General features: G+C 37.0%; 1 protein-coding gene across 3 annotated transcripts in view; it reads right to left on the bottom strand.

The window, feature by feature from the left end:
* Positions 1-21932, bottom strand: part of RELN (reelin) — a 534275-nt gene that overhangs the window by 239002 nt on the left and 273341 nt on the right. For all 3 annotated transcript variants that reach the window (XM_070469617.1, XM_070469611.1, XM_070469614.1), the window contains exon 8: positions 19355-19406. In XM_070469617.1, the coding sequence (XP_070325718.1) occupies positions 19355-19406 (52 nt within the window). The remainder of the gene's footprint in view (positions 1-19354; positions 19407-21932) is intronic.

Below are 21932 nucleotides of genomic sequence, written 5' to 3'. Positions count from 1 at the left end.
CTGAGTGACTGAACTGAACTGATATTTCTCATGAGATCCACATTTATAGATCCAACTGCTACTTATCATCCCAAAAGGACATCTCAGGCTTATTAAGTCAAAATCAGAAGAACTGGTTTTTCACCTTACAAATATTCAGTACACTTTGCATTTCAAATGACACCACTCCAGATGCTCAAAGAAACTAACAAAATACTAGATGTCATCTTTGATTCCTCCCTTTCCTTCACTTCCCACTTTCAACCCATCAGCCTGGGAGTTCTGACTCCAAAATATGGCTCAGCTTCTATCCTCCACTAGTGCTACCACCTTAGTCAAGTCAGGGTCATGTCTTGCTGGTCTTCTTGCTCCCCTTTTAATTCTCCTGTAATTCATCCTCCACATAGCAGTTATAGGCCTTTCAAAAACAAGAGTCTTTTAAAATGTTTTAGTGATTAGTCCAATCTGGCTTAAAACTCTCTCAAGGTTTCTCAGTCCACTAGGAACAAAAGGATGAGCTCATTGCTATGATATATTAAGTCCTTCATGATCTTAGAACATCCCTTGTAGCACTCTTCTTTTCATATACTTTGTTTCAGCCACTATGGACCTTCTCCTCCCTGAACACTCCATCTCAGGGCTTCTATGTGCCTACTCTCTGCCTGCAATTACACAGATGATGTCAATATCCTCACACTCTATTCTTTCCTCATTACATTCATGTCCTATTCCACAGACTCTCCCATGGTTTGTTCCTCTTCTTTCTCATGGATCTGTGCAAATATCACCTCCTCAAAGAAATCTTCCTTGCTCATTCAATCTAAAGAAGTTCGCCCCCAATGTCCAATCATCCTGCATCTTATCACTCCATTTTATGAGTGTATAAATTTATCTCATCTTTTTTTTTTCCATTTATTTTTATTAGTTGGAGGCTAATTACTTTACAACATTGCAGTGGTTTTTGTCATACATTGAAATGAATTAGCCATGGATTTACATGTATTCCCCATCCCGGTCCCCCCTCCCACCTCCCTCTCCACCCGATCCCTCTGGGTCTTCCCAGTGCACCAGGCCCAAGCACTTGTCTCATGCATCCAACCTGGGCTGGTGATCTGTTTCACCCTAGATAATATACATGTTTCGATGCTGTTCTCTTGAAACATCCCACCCTCGCCTTATCTCATCTATTTACTTGATTATTTGCTCATTGTCCATCTCCTGTTAGAATGCAAGCTCCATCAAAGCAGTGTCTGTCTTGTTTACTACTTGTGTCCCGACTACCCAGAACAATCGTGGTACACAACAGAAATCAGCTCTGGCTTGACCGTGAATGGGTTTGCTGTAATTTGCTTATCTGAAATTATCCATTTTTTTGTTTTTGTTTTTACTGAGATATATTTATACTAGAAAGGGGGAACTATAACCATGGATGGATGGAAGTTAAGGATTTTCAATTTGTCTGAATTGGGTCAAAAGTGAAAAAAAATCTGAGAGCTGTGCTTTAGAATATTTGTACTACATGTATCCTTACCCAAGATTAATTTTGGTACTGTTATATAGTCAACAGGGCAATAATTCTCCCACATTAACTAGAAATTGCCCTAAAATGACTTAGATGGTTACACAATCCAGTTTGCCTTTAGAATAAAAATATCAGAGACAGACTACATGAATAATTATGATACATTTTTATCAGCTAGATAAAGTAATATGAAGAATAATGATAGCCAGATGAATTATTTTACTTATTAGTAAAGTCTTATTATAATGGCCCAGTATAATTAAAAATAAACAGTTTGCAAAGTCATACAAAGTACTCATAAGCCAAGCCGAATATCACCCCCAAGGCACACATTCTGACCTCTCCATCAGGTATCATTTTCTAGTACATTAAGAAAAAAGTTTCTCGAATGTAATATCCTCTTAATTCTAAGACATTATCTTTTCCTTTCAAGTTGATTTATTTTGTTTCTGTTTCAATGTTTAACTAGATTAACACATTGTTCTAAGGAAGAAAACCCACTTTTATATCTAGGAAGAAACCTAATACAACTGTAACTTTATAGAAAAATATTACTCCAAATTGTAATGCTATAAAATTGTTGATGATAGGTATATCTTACCATCGTATAACCTTAACATCATATAGCTTCATGTGCATGCTCAGTTCCTCAGTCATGTCTGACTCTTTGCGACCCCCACAGACTGTAGCCTGCCGGATTCTTCTGTCTATGTGATTTTCCAGGCAAGAATACTGTAATGGGTTGCCATTTTGTCCTCCAGGGGTCACAAAGTCTTAAATAGATGAGGGAATTCTATATATTAATAAATTCAGTGCTCATTAGAATTACTGATAATTCTATATAATTTTTTAACTTCATTTTTTGGAGTGAAATTCCCTCTGATACATTATCTTCCAGAGAGAAAGTATGTATAGGGGTTAGGAGAGTAGATGGTGAGGGCATGCTGTTAGATTTGTAATCTGGGATTTGACACTTTTTAGCTGTGTGAATCTTGAGCAAGTCACTAATCTTTGCTGTGTCCATTCTCTACATTGGTAAAACGTGAATAATAATAGCAATCTCTTCATAGAACTGTTGTGAAGATTAAGGCACATGAAATGTCTAAGCACATGAAATGTGCTTAGAAAACAACTCCGGTCCACACTTAAGAAATTTCAGGTATGATTCAGTATTTTTGTTTCATTTCATAAATCCGTTTATCCTAGAAAAAGGAAAAAATATTTGCTCATGGGCTGAATCACTACTTATCAAAGAATTTAAGGCATGTTAAGGCATATATTCCCTCTTCAATATATTCTTTCGTTTTGGGCTATTTCCCAGCTCTTTAGTGGAAATGCTGTAAGTGCAATGTGGAAATGAAAACTGAGAACCAAAAGAGTTATCTTCCTATTTGTTAGCGTCACTGGTAAATGTATTAGAGGGGAAGAAAGGCACCTACTTGATAAGAAAAAGAAGGCGCTCTGGGAATAAGATAGCAAGATATAACAGTATAAGGAGACATACTTCATAAGGTCTTTAGAATTGATAGAGTAGAAATTTGAGTTTGCAGTTCCTAAAATCCAGAGAAAACAGAAAATCTGACCAGTTAAAGTTTTAGCAGCATCCACAGAGGTAAAAAAAAATTCCAGTAATTCAAGAGAGAACAATTATAGTTGCTTTGAGCAGTTAGGTACTACTCTGCATGCTCATTTTACAGGTAAGGAAACTGAGGCAAAGAGAAGCTAGGCAATTTACTCAAGGCCCAAATGGGATTTAGAATTGGGCAGACCAGAATCCATGCCTTCAACCACTTCGCTATACGCTTTCCAGTGCACAAGCACACTTAAGGAAACAAATACTGCTTGATGTTCACGTGGTCTGAACATGTGGGGACAAGCTTCTGTGCCACTTCCGCTCTGGCCCCTGCCTGGAGCCATATGGCTCTGTTTTTGGTAAGACCTAAAGGACTGAACCACCTCTAGTCTCCATATCAGGTTCACTTGGAAATCACTTTTTCTGCAGGTTCCCTGCCCATTCTTCTCCTTCCCCTGCCTTCATAGTCAGTCACCCAAAGCTGCATACTCTCCTGCAGATTTATTGAATCTACGCCTTTTATTTTACCTTCACCATCACCTCCTTAAATCATCTCTCACACAGATTAGTGTGATAACGTACTATCTGAGCACTCAGAACAAACACAAAAGGTATTGCACTGATATGTAATTTCTTTGGTCATTTGCTTTAAAAATCCATAGAAAGTCATTTACAAGAGATTAAAAAAAAAAATACTTGTATTCCAAAGAAGTAATATTCTAACATTTCCCAACTCAGAAAACTTTAATTATGTGGAAAGCATTAACCTCATACAATATTACAATCAGGATTAAATTTAAAATAATAGTGTAATCCACATTTGTATCCTAAATAATGAATTCCATAATAGTTTATAAATCTGTTTCTGAAATAATTATTTTACTATAAGGAAACAATGAATATTTACAAGTGTAAAATAGTGCCTAGTACTTGCTATTTAAAAATAAAGAAATAAGAAGACTGGCAAAACTTATTTCTATAAGGTCGCTCCCTTTACTGCTACTGTTAGAGAGATTCATCACTATGGTTGTAAGAAACATTTTTAGTAATCTCAGTTTGATCTTTGAACCATTTTACTCATAAAATCGCAACTAAAATTGGTATCAATTTTTACCCCTGGGCTCTATTTAAACAGTACCATCCCTACTGTAATTTACAAAACAACAGATAAGCAACTTTCCACTTTTGTTATAGGGAGTCAGGTCAAGATGATCCATCTAGCAATCAATCAACCAATGAGTCAACCAATTATTAAAAATACTTATGTCTGAGGTATGTGCGAACTTAAAAGCCTAATTATGTTCTCATGATTCAGTCCCACTTCTGTTGACTGTGGCTATCACTCAGGAAAATCCAGGAAATGTATACTCTTTGAGTAGCCTTCCCCACTTAGGCAGTACAAGATTATTCAGAACTGACAGTTACATAAGGCGTGTGGCTACCCGTTGGCAGTCCACACCACTCTTCTGTCGGCTGTTCTTTCTGCCAGGTTATCTCTTCTACACAATTCAAGCCTCTGATCAATGGTTACATCCTCAGCGGCCATCCCCTGGCCACCTCCAACAAAATGCGACCCCTCATCTGCTGACCCCTGATTAATTTTCTTCATGCATTCAGTACTCCCTGACATTCATTTGTTTGATATTCAGCAGCATGTCAGCCCGACCAGGGCAAAGATTTTCTTTCATGAATCCTGTCTCCCCAATGCCTTAAGAGCTGCTTCACATAGAAGAGGAGCTCAGAGAACAGTTGTTGAATGAATGAAATTTAGGAAGCAGTTGTCGGTTAAACTCTAATAAGAGAATTTTTTGGAAATGCAACGATATCATTATTATTACTGTTATTACTACTGGCTCTTTTGCAGCACTTCTTTTCAGCAGGATAAGGATATGGAAGTGATTTATAACCTCTGTCCACCGGCAAAGAGTCTGTCACTCTTCTGGGAAGAGACAAAGGGGGCAGCACATTCAATCACTCATGCTGAGAATTGCTTGGGTAACAATATTACATGGTTTGGCTGATGTTGCTTTTCTGTTCCTCTACCTAATATCTTTCCCTGCTAGCAAAACAAGCTACAAGTATAAACTGGCTATGATTGGTTGAATAAAGGTATAGCAACTATTTTGATATTTCTTGTAGGGGCCCCCTGAACTAAAACAGACAACATCATAATCATATTTTTACATAAAATCTATTCCTGGTTAACTCATAGTTCATTATTTTCACCCAGTTCTAGGATTAAGGGTCACAGTGGGAAGACATTTAAGAGATCAGGAAGATGAACATTCTTACTTTACAAACGAGTTGTCAGGGGCTCACTAGGGCTCCACCAATTACCTAAGTTTACGTGGCAAATTCAGTTGGCAGAGAAGTGACTACATGGCCTAACTCCCAGTCCAGTGCTCTTTTCCCTTCCCCATTTACATCAACAGCAAAAGTTGTCATATGCAGAGGTAATTTTAGAATATGCACCCAAAAGGAAAAAGGAAAAAAGTATTTCAGGTAGTTAACAAAAAGGTTGGATTTTCTTATGTTTGTGGTATTGCCAGTTTCTAAAGATTCGTATCATGTTGTGATTTCTTTTCTCATTTTAAATAAGCATTCACATTTTTACCTAACTTTGAATGTGCAATTTTGTATTCGTTTCCTTAATGACACTCTAGCCGTCACCCAAACTGTGTAAGCTTCAAATGTAGACCCACAAAACCTGACCCCACCCCTGTACAGAGCATGCCCTGTAGTGTGCTCCTGAATTTCACAAATGTCTTAACTCACATGGGGGTACCAAGCTCCAGATTACATGGTTCACTTTCCATTTCGCTTAACATGGCACATTCACATGACAATGTACTGTAATGCAAGACAATAATAAAGTAAGAACATATGATTCTTGAAACTATTTTTCTTCTCTTTTTTTTTCAAGCAGATCTGGCTCAATTAAAATATTCTTAAAAGGAAATCATCATATAACAACTGGATTAGGATAGATGAAATGACTTGACATAATTGTTTGCTTATATACTTCCCTGGTAGCTCACTCAGATGGTAAAGCATCTGCCTACAATGCAAGAGACCTGGGTTCAATCCCTGGGTCAGGAAGATCTCCTGGAGAAGAAAACAACAACCCACTCCAGTATTCTTGCCTGGAAAATCCCATTGACGGAGGAGCCTAGTAGGCTACATTCCATGGGGTCACAAAGAGTTGGACACAACTGAGCGACTTCGCTTCACTTCAATTGTTTGCTTACATAACAAATAAATCATTCAGTTTTGGACAGTGTTAGAGATGAACCTGAATGAGCCTCAGGAGCTCGACAAAACCTGGTGAGAACCTGCAACTTCCAGGATTTACCAACTGGAATGCTTCTGTACAGTGCTGGCCGAGAGGATCTTAAATGGCTGTCAGAGCTTACAATGCCAAGGATACACAAGCACATGAACAAGTAGCAGTTATGTGCTAATCAGTGAAGCCCGTATTAAGCACACTGAGAACCTGTTATTGTTCAGTAGCCCATTAACCATAATGTATATGCACAAAGGAGACTGCAAATACCTTCCAGAGCCAGAAAGTTTCCCAAAATCCACACACAAACCTTTTCCTTTCTTCCCATTTCTTTTGGGTGGTTGCCATAAAAGTAAAAAACTTAAAGAATAGTTTGATTTAGTACAAAATCAAAGCTACTTAAAAAACAGAAATATTAGTCATTTATTCTATTAAGAATTCAAGAGTTATTACTCACTTTCTCAAAATAACAGTTACACAATTCACAATCACTTAAGGTAAAATAAACTTTAGGATCCAAATTACTGACTAACTTGCAGATTTCAGAAAGGTAACATGGTAAATACACCACATAGTATGTAAGATCACCAGCAAGTCTGAGGCACTATCCTATAATGAAACATATTAATATTTCTGCACTTAAATATACAAAGATTCATATAAAGTAGTGTAAGTAAAGATTATAAATAGCTTTAAATTACTTCAAGTCTAGCTGCCAAATGAATTTAGATCATGTGAGGCTTTGCCATCAAATAAATTAAAAAAAAGTTCTGTGGTTTTTCTGAGTGTTTTTATACTATGGAATTACAGATTAGGGATTGTGAGCCTATATCTCCTGTAGTCCTCTCTATATCTTTTTATTTTTATAGTAGAAGGATAAATCAATTGGTTTTAGTCTCCCAAGACCTGGGTAGCTTTATTTTTATTTGGTTATGCCCTTCTCCACAAAGCCCAGGACTTTTCAAAGTAAATCAGAACAGAAACAATAGAAGGAGCTACTGCCTCTTGGGGGTTTGGTAGTGGTTGCCGGGAGCAGACTCTTTTCCTCAAAGCACTGCCTGAAAAACAAGCTGCCTTTTTAAATGTGGCACAGGGCCACAGAAGGAGAGAAGTGATCTTGCAGAATTTATAGATTAGGGAGAAGCACTGCCAGAAATCATGCCTCTAGATAGTGGAGCGGGGCCCATAAATACTGAAGGCTTGAGGAGTGTCTGGACAGAACCCTGCTGAGAATTCTTGCAGCCCAAGTGCTGCTGCTGCTATTACTCAAAACTCAGACCGCAGAGACAAGCAGAGTCCTAGAGCCGCGTGTAAACAACAGCATTTGATACAGTAAGATCATAAAGCGATGAAACGGATGTAATCGGACTACTTAAACTCCCTGCTAGGACTGGAGCCAATCTTAGCAGAATCAACACATCCTTTCATCTTTTCAAGGTAGATAAATGGAGGAGAGGGGCATTAACTGAGCTTGTAGTGAATGGAAAGAGAAAAAGAAATGAATGGGGAACTTTTAGAGAAGCTTTTAAAAGCCAGACACTGTCACTTCCAGGGCATATTATGTTACTGTAGGCTAAGGCATTCAAGAAAGGGACTTGCCTCATTCTATAATGTGAAAAATGTGACGAGCAAGATGAAGACATTGGTATAATAAGCAGTTCTGGCAATTATCACTTCTTTATCTTTGCCAAGAGAAATTTGTTTTTTTTTGGCTGCATGGCATGTGGGATCTTAGTTCTCCAACCAAGGATCTCCCTGAGGCAGGGATTGAACCTATGCCCTGTGCATTGGAAGCACGGGGTCTTAACCCTGGACAATCAGGGAAGTCTCCCCATGAGAGCGATTTTTAAGGATAATACTATTCACTAGGGAGTAAACACTCATTGTATCCAAAAGAACTGAGAAATACAGTAAAGGCTTATTTGCTACCTGGCAATTCTTCCGAGTAATTCTGCTGCTAGCAAGCCAATGGGCTCTTATTATACAGATGATCAATATTTTGATATTTTCACAAACTTCTGCTGAAATATTTCATTAGAGGCAGCTGTGAATGTTTATTTTCCAGGAACAACAATGACGTAGAACAATAATTACATTATACTTAGGTTTTTATTTCCTTCATTACTGAGTCTCCCAGAAAAATCCTAAGGGCATTAGCTCTCCCAGCCCATGGCATCAAGACAATCTGCTATAAGTAGACCAAAATCTTTGTAATATGGCCAGTCTTGGAAGTAACAGGACCTAAATTGTGACTCTTGGTTTTAAGCAGATAATGCTGTAATTTCCAGGATAACCAGTTTCATATATTTCTTAGTTTTCATGTTTGTTTTATTCCTCTCCACGTAGAAAACCTAAACTTTATAAGATTATATGTACCTGTTCATACTGTCTTATAATGTGGCACATCTATAGAAATCTGCTTCATTACTTTATAAATGTAAAAACTGTAATCAAGTTTGTCCTCTAGCAGTGAGTTAGCTTCCCACCTGATACCCTTTGAAGCAAGTTGTTTTTGTTAGTTATTACCTTCATGGACCACAGGTATCCACAGAATACTTGGATGCTGTTCTTGGCTGATCACCAGTCTCCCTGGCTCCTCTGAGGCATTCTCACACTGTTGCCCCTATGTCGAACCCTGCCTACAGTTCCTGCCAGGCAGCGCTGCTTCAGGCTCTCACAAAATACAGGCTCAGCTCGCCTGGCTTGTGCCTGCACAGAGACAGCAGCTTATGCTTTGCTGAAGCTCATAGACTATAGCTAAAGGGGTGAGTACTAGGCAGGGAAGGGAAAAATGGTTACTGTATCAGATAATGCTTTGTGGCAGCACAGGCAGGAAGCATCCTGGGGCTTCTCAGTCCCAAATGACAGGGATGGGAATTGTGACCGAAAGGATATTACTTTAATTAAGAATAGTTCCATTCTGTATGAGAGGAAATCCTCGAATTACTCTCGGATCCATCAAGAGCAAGTGAATTCAATTTTGGTAAAATATGATGACCAAAGTTGACCAAAATCATTATTTTATTAACAGAAATTGTCAAGTCAGAGAAATCAACATGTCCAAAATCTTCAGCTGCCCCAAAAGATCAATTAACCAATTATCTGAATATGAAAATCTAGATTTTATGTCTATACCTCAGTTTTGCCCACCAAGAAATAAGTTTTGGTGGAATTCACCATTTTATCCACTAAAAAAAAAACATATTTCAAGGACAGTGTTGTAAAAAGGACCATTATATGAAACTAAATTTTCCATTTTAAACAACTACTAAAAACTGATATTAAGGATTGAGAGAGGTCAAAGTACAGTAAAAACTCAAATATTCTACATTCATGCTATACATATGCTAAAAATGTTTCCTTTAAAATAAAAAGCTTTATTATAAAATGCAGAAAAAGAGTCAGGTTTTAAAAGCAACTCTTCTTCCCCTTCTGTTTTATATTTATTTTTAAAATGAGGCTACTAGCAACAATCTTTGTTTTGACTGACTTTATTAGGAAACAGACTATTTGATCTACAAGCCTTTCTGTTTGAATAAATGTGACAGTATGTGATTTATTGTACTTAATATTTTGCTCCTTAGTCACTTCCTTGGCTGAAATTCCCAAATCTCATTAGGTGACTTCTTTCAGTTTATGGCAGATGGACAATGACCACAGGATATAAAATGAACAGCTGTCCTCCTCCCCTTTGTACCTTTCTCTCTTTCAGCCCTATCCCCATTCCCTCACTTCCAAAATATTTGTATTTTTTCCTTTTTCCTGCCACTCCTATAAGGGACCAATTCTCTCCTGATTTATGAAACACCATGCCATTTCCAACCACTTTTGGGTGCTCACCCCTTTACAAATTCCCTCCCAAGCCCAACATAGAGGTTTCATCAGATCCTATGTTCAGAAAAACATAAGGGAGGGAAATGCAAAATGTGTCAGGCTTTGCCAGGTTCCCTGCTGAGCAGCCCTTTCTTCCTTGGGGTGGAGGCCTTAAACCAAGCCCTAGTGCCCAAGTCTGGCTCATTTTCTAGTAGGACTAATACCAACCTTTGAGAGCAGGTGTTAAATAACGTCCCTCTCCACCCCCCAACAATCTGGGGACTCAGCATTACTACCCTTTTGTTGTTTGGGCTTTGACCTTGGCCACAAGGTCTTACAATGCCCTCTACTTCATTTCCCAGAAGGCGACCATTGCTTTAACCTTGCCTGTGATGTTGATACTCCGGGGTGGTACTAGTTGTGAGTAAGATTATGCCCTAAAAACAAGAGGACACTTGTATAATCCTTAGTCCTCAAGTATCATTTAAGCTAGAAAGAATGAAAGTGGATGTGCACAAATGGCCAGAGTATAAATCAACGCTGAGTGAAATAAGCATCACAAAATAAAATAGAGGAAGTGGGGACTCAGAGATATCAGGGTATGGTAATGAGATTTTTCATGGAGGAAAGATTATTTAGTCTACATTAATGATTAACTTCTTATCCTATTGTTCAATGTTTTATCCCTTCTACAAGAACAGGCCTCAATAAATATTAGGATAACATATTTATGAATGAAATATTAATATTTATCTTTTAAGCCTCGTCAAGATGAGTGACAATAAATTAAATATTTCAAAAGGGAAAGGGCATAGTATCTTTCAAACTATTATAATTCAGGTAGAGAAAACTCTTCAGTTATTAGTTTTAATAATGCAGACATAATTAATCTCAATAATCTTTGCTAGAACATTATATTTAGTAGCATTTTACAATATTTCAGAATATTCCCTTTTATTAGTTAAGATAGGGCTTAGGAACTTGGGGTGAGGTAGATTTGAAAAGTATATAAAGTTCATATAAACTGGTCTTCTTTGTTTTGTTTTTAATTAATTTATTTTTTAATTGAAGGATAATTGCTTTACAGAATTTTGTTGTTTTCTGTCAAACCTCAACATGAATCAGCCATAGGTATACATTATACCCTCCCTTTTGAACCTCCCTCCCATCTCCCTCCCCATCCCACATCTCTAGGTTGATACAGAGCCCCTGTTTCAGTTTCCTGAGCCATACAGCAAATTCCTGTCGGCTATCTATTTTACATATGGTAATGTAAGTTTCCATGCTACTCTTTCCATACCTCTCACCCTCTCCTCCCCTCTCCCCATGTCATAAGTCTATTCTCAATGTCTGTTTCTCCACCACTGCCCTGTAAATAAATTCTTCAGTACCATTTTTCTAGCTTCCATATATATGTGTTAGAATATGATACTTATCTTTCTCTTTCTGACTCACTTCACTCTGTACAATAGGCTCTAGGTTCATCCACCTCATTAGAACTGACTCAGATTTATTCCTTTTTATGGCTGAGTAATATTCCATTGTGTATACATATACAACTTCTTTATTCATTCATCTGTCAATGGGCATCTAAGTTGCTTCCATGTTCTGGCTAATTGTAAATAGTGTTGCAATGAACAATCAAATACATGTGTCTTTTTCAATTTTGGTTTCCTCGGGGTATATGCCTGGGAGTGGGACTGCTAGGTGATATGGTGGTTTTATTCCTAGTCTTTTAAGGAATCTCCATACTGTCTTCCATAGTGGCTGTATCAATTCACATTCTCTCCAACAGTGCAAGAACATTCTCTTTTCTCCACAGTCTCTCCAGCATTTATCACTTGTAGACTTTTTGATGATGGACATTCTGACTGGTGTGAGGTGATATCTCACTGTAATTTTGATCTGCATTTCTCTAATAATGAGCGATGTTGAGCATCTTTTCATCTGCTTGTTAGCCATCTGTATGCCTTCTTTAGAGAAATGTCTGTTAAGGTCTTTTCCTCACTTTTTGATTGGGTTGTTTGTTTTTCTGGTATTGAGTTATATGAGCTGCTGTATATTTTGGAAATCAATTCTTTGTCAGTTGTTTCATAGGCTATTATTTTCTCCCATTCTGAGAGCTGTCTTTTCACCTTGCTTATCCCTGACCTGCCTCTTGGGAAACCTGTATGCAGGTCAGGAAGCAACAGTTAGAACTGGACATGGAACAACAGACTGGTTCCAAATAGGAAGAGGAGTACATCAAGGCTGTATATTATCACCCTGTTAATGTAACTTATATGCAGAGTACATCATGAGAAATGCTGGGCTGGAAGAAGCCCAGAATTTAAAATTTAAAATTAAAACAAGCTGGAATCAAGATTGCTGGGAGAAATATCAATAACCTCAGATATGCAGATGACACCCCTTATGGCAGAAAGTGAAGAAGAACTAAAGAGCTTCTTGATGAAAGTGAAAGAGGAGAGTGAAAAAGTTGGCTTAAAGCTCAACATTCAGAAAACTAAGATCATGGCATCTGGTCCCATCACTTCATGGGAAATAGATGGGGAAACAGTGGAAACAGTGTCAGACTTTATTTTTTGGGGGCTCCAAAATCACTACAGATGGTGATTGCAGCCATGAAATTAAAAGAGGTTTACTCCTTGGAAGGAAAGTTATGACCAACCTAGACAGCATTTTAAAAAAGCAGAGACATTACTTTGTCAGCAAAGGTCCGTTTAGTCAAGGCTATGGTTTTTCCAGTGGTCATGTATGGATGTGGGAGCTGAACTGTGAAGAAAGCTGAGTGCCAAAAAACTGATGCATTTGAACTGTGGTGTTGGAGAAGTCTCTTGAGAGTCCCTTGGACTTCAAGGAGATCCAACCAGTCCATCCTAAAGGAGATCAGTCCCGGGTGTTCATTGGAAGGACTGATGCTGAAGCTGAAACTCCAATACTTTGGCCACCTCATGTGAAGAGCTGACTCATTTGAAAAGACCCGGATGCTGGGAAAGATTGAGGGCAAGAGGAGAAGGGGATGACAGAGGATAAGTTGGTTGGATGGCATCACCAACTCGATGGACATGAGTTTGGGTAAACTCCAGGAGTTGGTGATGAACAGGGAGGCCTGGTGTGCTGCGGTTCATGGAGTCGCAAAGAGTTGGACATGACTGAGCGACTGAACTGAACTGACAGTTTCCTTTCTTGTGCAAAAGCTTTTAAGTTTAATCAGGTTCCACTTGTTTACTTTTGTTTTTATTTCCATTACTCTAGGAGGTGGGTCATAGAGGATCTTGCTTTGATTTAAACTGGTCTTTTAAATCTACATTCCCTAAAAAGATCAACACCAGAATGAAGAAGAAGGATAACCTGAATTAAAATCAGTTCCAAACTTTAATTATTAAATAGATAACACAGAAGTGTTCCATATATAAATATTTTAATTTTTATGTGAATATAGATTTCTGAAAATTTAAAAATCAAGTAGAAACCTTATTTAATATCTTCTATATCCAAGAATCTTAAACTCAAATAAAGCATGTATTTAACATTAAAAGCATGTGTTAAGCTACTTTCACCATTAAAACTTGCTAAACTTCTGTTTTTATTTATATATGTTTTGATATCAAGTCACTACAGACTTTGTTAGCCTCATACTCAAGGAGTCTCATGTTTCCAGAAGAGGTTTTCACAATTTCATATAAATTCCCCAAGGTCTTACTTACCAAGAAAAGTAACTCTTGAAAACAACAACAACAACAACAAAAAGAGCCAGATTTAGGAAAACATCTCAGGAAGCAGACAGAGAAAAAAAGCAATAATTTCTACCAAAATATGAGAAGGCTCAATTTCTCTTCCTTCTGAATTAGCTCTTCCAAGAACTGAGAGAGAGTTTCTCTACTGAATCAAGCTCTGAGTAATTAATATGTTTGTGAATCAGGCTTGAGGGAAAAAGTTCTTCCTTTATGCTAAATGCAATATAATACCTCTTATAAGTGGCATTTTATTCATTACATCTATTTGAGAAAAATCTCTTTTCCTCTACAAAGCAATCTTCCAATTCGGCATTGAGTACCTCTAACTTTGTAATTTTCTAGTTTTTATATTTCAAACTACAAAACGAGTAGCTCTCACTTGTCTCAGAGACACTGTAGCATGTACAGTACATATGAGAATAATGCACACTTAAATACATTTTCATATCTTAATCTGTAAATATAAAATGTTCATGACATAGTGCCTTTACTTTGTTTTAGGTGATTAACAACAAATGAAAAAGCAGTAAAAAAACACACACACAAACACCTGTGTGCGTGTGTGCATGCTAAGTCACTTCAGTCATGTCCAACTCTTTGCGACCCTATGGACTGTAGCCTGCCAGGCTCCTCTACCCATGGGATTCTCCAGGCAAGAATACTGGAATGGGTTGCCAAGCCCTCCTCCAGGGGATCTTCCCAATTCTGGGATCAAACCTGCAACTCTTGCATTGCAGGTGGATTCTTTAGCACTGAGCCACCAGGGAAGCCCAAACACATACCTACAAAACCCCAAATCTTTAGGATATTCATAAGTAAAACAAAAGAAAAAGGGTACCAACTCTATGAATTATGAACAAATGAAAGATTCTAGCTAGTTCATTAATAACAAACTGATTAAACACATGGATATATATTTTCTGTCTACTGGCTTTACTAAAAGCACAGTTTATTGGTGATTCTTTGTTTTCTTCCGGATTATCTTTTCCATTGATTGAGGTCCTCAGATCACCTCCCCCAAATCTCTTGGTGTGAAATGTCTGTATCACATCAATTGAGGACTTGGTTACATAATATTATAGATGTCTCTGTAATAGTTACTTGACACTCAGGCAAGAAATATTCATGAGCATCTTCTCATTTTGAGTCCCTAGGGCTGAGGGCTAGGACTGAGAATAAAATGATGGATAAGACAGATACACCTCCCAAGCCAAAAAGTTCTTCATGATGTATGTTTTAAAAATGCTTTACCTTCAGTCCCCACTTAGCCAACAGATTCTATTAATCTGGAAAAAAGAGCTGGGCTAAATTGAACAAGTATATTCTTTGGCAAGCTCTTGTTGAGTAAATCAATGTAGATTTATATTAAGGAAGGGACAAATCCATTCTTAATACAACTGATCTTTCTTAAGAAAGATCACACATATTAAGAATTAATTTCATTATATTTCTTTATCGCTTAAGAGAGAAAGAGGTGACTTTTAAGACCTCTACTGCCTATTTAAACTCCCAGCTGATGAACAAGAACTCTTCAGATGGACACAACTATATGCTACAACGCTCACAGCCTTCCTTACCCAGTCTTCCTGATCCAGGAAGGAACTGAGTTTCCCATTTTGTGCCTTGCTTATGTCACTCTATCTCCTCAACTGGAAAAACTTCGTCCTTTCCAGTGACTCATGTTGGTGACTTTCAGGAACTCTCCTAAGACGCCGTCATGAATTGCTCTACTCTGCAGGACCTAACACCACAGGGACCTGCGCACATCCATCTATGTTTACAACAATCTAGCTATTCTCCAGAGGTTGCATGCTCCATATGTATCTAAAGCCTTCTACCACATCACTAAGCACTGTAAAATGTTGTTTTCTCATTTTTTTTTGTCTTTCCACAGTCAACATTAACCCAGAAAAGTCTAAGGAGACAGCAAATACTCAGTGAAATTCTGTTAAATGAATAATGAATCCAAAGCACTACTAGCACTTCCCCTGGACCAAGGATCCTGCTTGGAAAAACAGAGTGTGGAGGAACTTATAAAATAATGGTTTGCAAGGGCATCATTTCAAATTTTTCTTCCTGTCTCAGAGGAAATCTAAAGGAAATAGGTAAGTGCCCCTATGGCTACAACCATAAATTCCACCAGTTGAATCTAATGAATCAAGTGAGGATTGTAGCAGATCGATGCCTAGCACAGAAATGGATATGAGATCTTTCACTGGAATGGAAAAATGAGAAGTTGTTCTAAGAATATTTTAGGACATCTTTCAAGACAATTTAGCTATTGATAACCTAGTAAATTTCAACTTTAGGATTGTGTTTTCAGGATGCTTTAACTTAAAAATTCATTTGGTGAAGACAGTCTGTAATGTGTGTGTGTGTGTGTGTGTGTGTGTGCGCGCGTGCGTGCATGTATTTAGAAAGATACACTGGCATAGCATTGGTGCTAATAATTGACATGACAAGAGTTTATTAAGACACTCCTTAGTAATTAAAGACAAGGTACTTGGGACTCTCTTGGATAATGCTTACAATGTAATTAAAAATGTTTACAAGAGCAGTATAAAAATATCAAGGCAGTTGGATGCATGAGACAAGTGCTTGGGCCTGGTGCACTGGGAAGACCCAGAGGGATTGGGTAGAGAGAGAGGTGGGAGGGGGGATCGGGATGAGGAATACATGTAAATCCATGGCTGATTCATGTCAATGTATGACAAAAACCACTGCAATATTGTAAGGCAATTAGCCTCCAACTAATAAAAATAAATGGAAAAAAATATATCAAGGCAATAATTTATTTAGTTATGGTTATATAGCCATAATTTATTACTGAGGCCATAAATAATAACAGAATCCCCTATAAACTGGTCTCTATTATATCTGAATCATCACAATATATAATGAAAATTTAACATCCCAGAGGACTTCTTAAGAAGTGACTCTAAATCTGACTTATCATATTTAACCATACTATTAGAACATACTTGGAAAGTTTCACAAGACACAAATAAATATAAACATTGAACTGTGTACATACTGTGTTTTTTATAACACACTTAATAAAAATTTTGAACAGAATATAAATGCAATGCTACTAGTTTGAGGTTGCTACTTTGGTATTTGGTTACTGTGGGCTTGTAAAACTCAGGATGAATATATACAATTATGATGTGTCTGTAATTTCTCTGTGTGCCCAAGTCTAGTCCTCACACCATAAATACAAACAGAACAATAGTACTCCAAGCACTGATCACGAGATACACTAAATCATTTCGGGAAAGTTCTGTTTGTTATACCTATTTACCACATAACACCATACATCATACAGCTAATGGTTTGCCACTATACTGCTTCTCAGCTACCTTAATACCTCTTAGCTCTCAAGAATTTTTATCCTAAAATGCAGTAAGCAAATTCCCTGAAGTCACTAAGCAGTAAATTATAATTTATTTAACTAAATATTTTATATCATTCCCATACAATGACATGTTAAAATTTCACTTTTGATTCTAAACATTCTAAAAAATACCGGTGTATCTTTTTAGTTAAAAACTTGACATACCTATCTATCTATCCACCTTTTTGTAATTCTCTGATTCTGTTACTCTTCCAGTCTTCTAGCCTAGGATTCAAATCCATGCTTTTTATAATACAAGCAACACTCTGGTCTGCTGGGCTATAGCCCTCTGACTTGTGGAGAAATCAATGATTCTTCAAATTTTTTGGGGTCTAGTCTCAAGCCTTTGGGCATGGTGCTTGTTCTGGGTTTGGGGTCTCAGGCACCAAACTCTTTATTCTCTGATAAACATTCCTTTCTCAGCTATTGAAAGGTGAGGAAATGAATCTATGCTGGCTCAAAAGTATACTCCTCACTATTAATAAAAAAAAGATCTTTTTTCCCTTGAAGGATGGATAATTTAATTGGTGCTGGATCTCTGCTGCCTTGAATAAAGTTTAAATATAGTAGAATTGTGAGCATATATTTTAAAAGAGGATTCTCTTGTGTTCTTTAAATGCTTAAATATAATATCTGAAATTAATATGTTAATTATTATTAATACATGCTCAGACTATTGATAAATTAAAAAATCTAGCTTATATTTTGTAATAGTAGTATAATGAATTTAAACACATTTATTCTGGTTAAGAATCTCTAAGTTACACTAGCCTATCATGCTACAATTGAAAAAAAATTCTGTTTTTGTAGCACTACAAAACTACAATAGCTCAAAAAAATGAGCTCTTTTTTTCTGATTATAGAAGTATTATATGCTCATTATAGAAAATTTATTATATACTTGCTAATAGATCAAAAAACCCTTTCTACCAAAAACCTTATTAGTTTTTTTTTGTTAATGCCTTCCTTACGACCACATAAGGACCTCTGAGTAGTTAGTAAATTGTTGGAGGTAATGCTATCAATGTGAGAAGAGAAGAGTCCAAACTGTACCCAAGCACGTTCACAGTATACCTAACAGAAACTGAAAGGGGGCAACCTGAGGAAAAAATGACAACTACATGACTTAGAGAAAATTATTCTTAGGAAATCAACTACAGTGGGCTGCAAGAGCACTGTTCTGCAATTAGGAGTAGAAGCATAGTGAAGGAAACAGTTCTTTCACTAGTGGTGGATCCCCAAAGATATGACAGTGAAGATGGTCGAAAGTGAAGGGTGCTATCTCAGAGGCAAGGCTGTCAGCAGTCCTCATGTCATGGGGAGAAGCCAGGAGGTGTCCATGTTATAAAGCCAAGACCAAAAATTAGCCCCCATCTGGAAGGCAGTATCTTTCTTTACTTAGAATATTCCCTTTGGAAACACACATGTTATTTATTAATATACAACTTTGAAAATTAAAATGAAAAATAATATAATAACAAAACTATACACACTTGTCCAAAAGATAACCTTATTTTACTGAATGCTTTGTGCAGAAATTTTTAGCTCAAATACAAAGCACCTAAAAGAAATATTGCTAGATTTAGTTATTTTTAAGTTATTGGTGTGTGAATTAATTAAACATAGATTACTTATGTCAAACATGAAGCCTTAATTGGTTTCTCTCAGCCATAAATAAATAATCCTTTCTACCACCATTCAGCAAGAATGCAGGAAATTTAACAGATTTCAATCTTAATCCAAGAAAAACATTATTAGTAAGGCATTCTGTGTAATATAATAATCCAATACATTCAAAATGTACATGTAACTACCTTTAAAATGTTTTAGATTACCTGGATTGTTTTTATATTCCACTCGATGCCAGAGAGAAGTGAGAACTGCATTTAAAATTTTTTTTATTTCAGTTTAAAAATGTTTTAAATTACTTACTGCAGTGTTAAGACTTACTCTTCTCTAAATCTAAAAGCATTTGGCACCATAATCCTGCTGGAACACTATGATTAAAACAAACATTTCCAAGTTAAATTGCTTAATTGCTAACAGCACTTACCAATGGAAAACTGGAGGACAGAAGCTGTTGTTGTATTAAGGCTTGTGGTAATCTAGAAAAAGGAATACACAAAAATCAGACGAGATAAAGAGCAGGATAAAGAGGTAAAAGACTCAGGAGGAGGGAGAGTAAAAATTAGAGGACAGAAAGGAGCCATAAACAAGGTTATATTTATCCAGTGATTAGCTTGTTTCTGTCAATGTTTTGTGTTTCTCTGGGAGATCCTCACTTAGGCACTCCTAGTACATTTCTCAGGGTCTTGTTTAAAACTCTTAGTGTAATTTACCAGGCACTTAACACAGCCGCCTCTACTCACTGCACCTTCCCTCATTACTCATCAATAGGCCTGGGGCCCATAAAAATGTCATTAAAAACTGAACAAACAAAAACTGGGACCAAAATTAAAACATATAAGAAGAGTAGGAATATTTTGAAAGGTAAATAAAATTACAACAGGTAAAAGATGCAGAATTTCTTTGGAGGATGATAAAAATGTTCTAAAATTGATTGTAGTAATGGCTGTATAATTTTGTGATTAAGGTGAAAACCTTGAATTGTATACTTTAAACAAATGAATTGTAGCATAGGATTATTTTTCAATAAAACTGTTACCCCCTCTCCCGAATAATCAAATTATAGGAGTAGAAATACTCTTCCAACACATTGCTATTATTTTCCTTTAGTTTCATGAAAAATCATGCCTAAATAGCATTTCCCTTTCTGGAAAAGGAATGGTACTTACTTTAATTTTAAATAAATTAAAAAAATTTTTTTAATTTATTTTTTTAATTCATTTGTTCAGTCACTATTTCATTCATTCTATGGAGCAGTTACTTTGACCCATACCAGATCAAGTAAGGTGAGAAATAAGGTTCTCACCTTCTTTCTTTTTTCTTTTTGTTCTCATTTTCAGTGACTTTTGTTGGGTTTCTGATCCCATGAGCTAAAGTATGGGATGCCTCCCATGACTGCACCCAATAAAATAGGAAGTAGATAACTATGTTTTAAACATGGCAGAAGGAGTAGTCTTCTTAAATGTCATAATAATACTCCTGAACTTTGTAGCCCCCATATGATGGAGTCCACCATGGCAGAAGGGTTAAGAGATACCCAGTTCATGAATCACTGTGGGAACTGGTAGACAAACAGTGAATAAACTTCTTGAAGTGCCAGAATTCAGCTGAGACATGAATATCAAAAGACTGAATTGTGTTTTCCATTTCTACAACACAATTTGGAAAGTGGTGTTGGAGTGTATGTTTTAATTATGTGGCTTTAAAATTCATGAAGAAACAGAAAAGGTAACAAAGGGGAGGGCAAGAGAGACTGTTTTATAAGTTATCTAGAGATCAGTATGGGTATCAGCTCCTAATTTAGTTTTACCATTGCAAGAATAACTGGTGTCAGGGTATCAAATGAAATTCTCCATTTAAATATTTCATTATTACAAATTATTTAAGAGAAAACTGGCCCACCAAGTCCAGAATTCTGTTTGCTATTCCCCTCCTCTCACCAGAGTCATTAGAGAAAACTGCACTAATAGAACTTTCTCAGAGAAAAGAAATAGAGTTTTGCCAAGAAAACGCACTGGTCATAGCAAACACCCTCTTCCAACAACACAAGAGAAGACTCTACACATGGACATCACCAGATGGTCAACACCGAAATCAGATTGATTATATTCTTTGCAGCCAAAGATGGAGAAGCTCTATAGAGTCAGCAAAAACAAGACCGGGAGCTGACTATGGCTCAGATCATGAACTCCTTATTGCCAAATTCAGACTTAAACTGAAGAGAGTAGGGAAAACCACTAGACCATTCAGGTATGACCTAAATCAAATCCCTTATGACTATACAGTGGAAGTGAGAAATTGATTTAAGGGACTAGATCTGATAGACAGAGTGCCTGATGTACTATGGATGGAGGTTCCTGACAGTGTACAGGAGACAGGGATCAAGACCATGCCCATGGAAAAGAAATGCAAAAAGGCAAAATGGTTGTCTGAGGAAGCCTTACAAATAGCTGTGAAAAGAAGAGAAGCGAAAAGCAAAGGAGAAAAGGAAAGATATTCCCATTTGAATGCAGAGTTCCAAAGAATAGCAAGGAGAGATAAGAAAACCTTCCTCAGCGACCAATGCAAAGAAATAGAGGAAAACAACAGAATGGGAAAGACTAGAGATCTCTTCAAGAAAATTAGAGATACCAAGGGAACATTCCATGCAAAGATGGGTTTGATAAAGGACAGAAATGGTATGGACCTAACAGAAGCAGAAGATATTAAGAAGAGGTGGCAAGAATACACACAAAAACTGTACAAAAAAAGATCTTCATGTCCCAGATAAACACGATGGTGTGATCACTCACCTAGAGCCAGACATCCTGGAATGTGAAGTCAAGTGGACCTTAGGAAGCATCACTATGAACAAAGCTAGTGAAGGTGACAGAACTCCAGTTGAGCTATTTCAAATTCTAAAAGATGATGCTGTGAAAGTGCTGCACTCAATGTGCCAGCAAATTTGGAAAACTCAGCAGTGGCCACAGGACTGGAAAAGGTCTGTTTTCATTCCAATCCCTAAG

The sequence above is a fragment of the Odocoileus virginianus genome, chromosome 1 (assembly GCF_023699985.2).
Source record: "Odocoileus virginianus isolate 20LAN1187 ecotype Illinois chromosome 1, Ovbor_1.2, whole genome shotgun sequence".
NCBI classification, from domain to species: domain Eukaryota; kingdom Metazoa; phylum Chordata; class Mammalia; order Artiodactyla; family Cervidae; genus Odocoileus; species Odocoileus virginianus.
The sequence above is the reverse complement of the archived record's forward strand: the minus strand, read 5'-3'. Positions and strand labels throughout refer to the sequence as shown.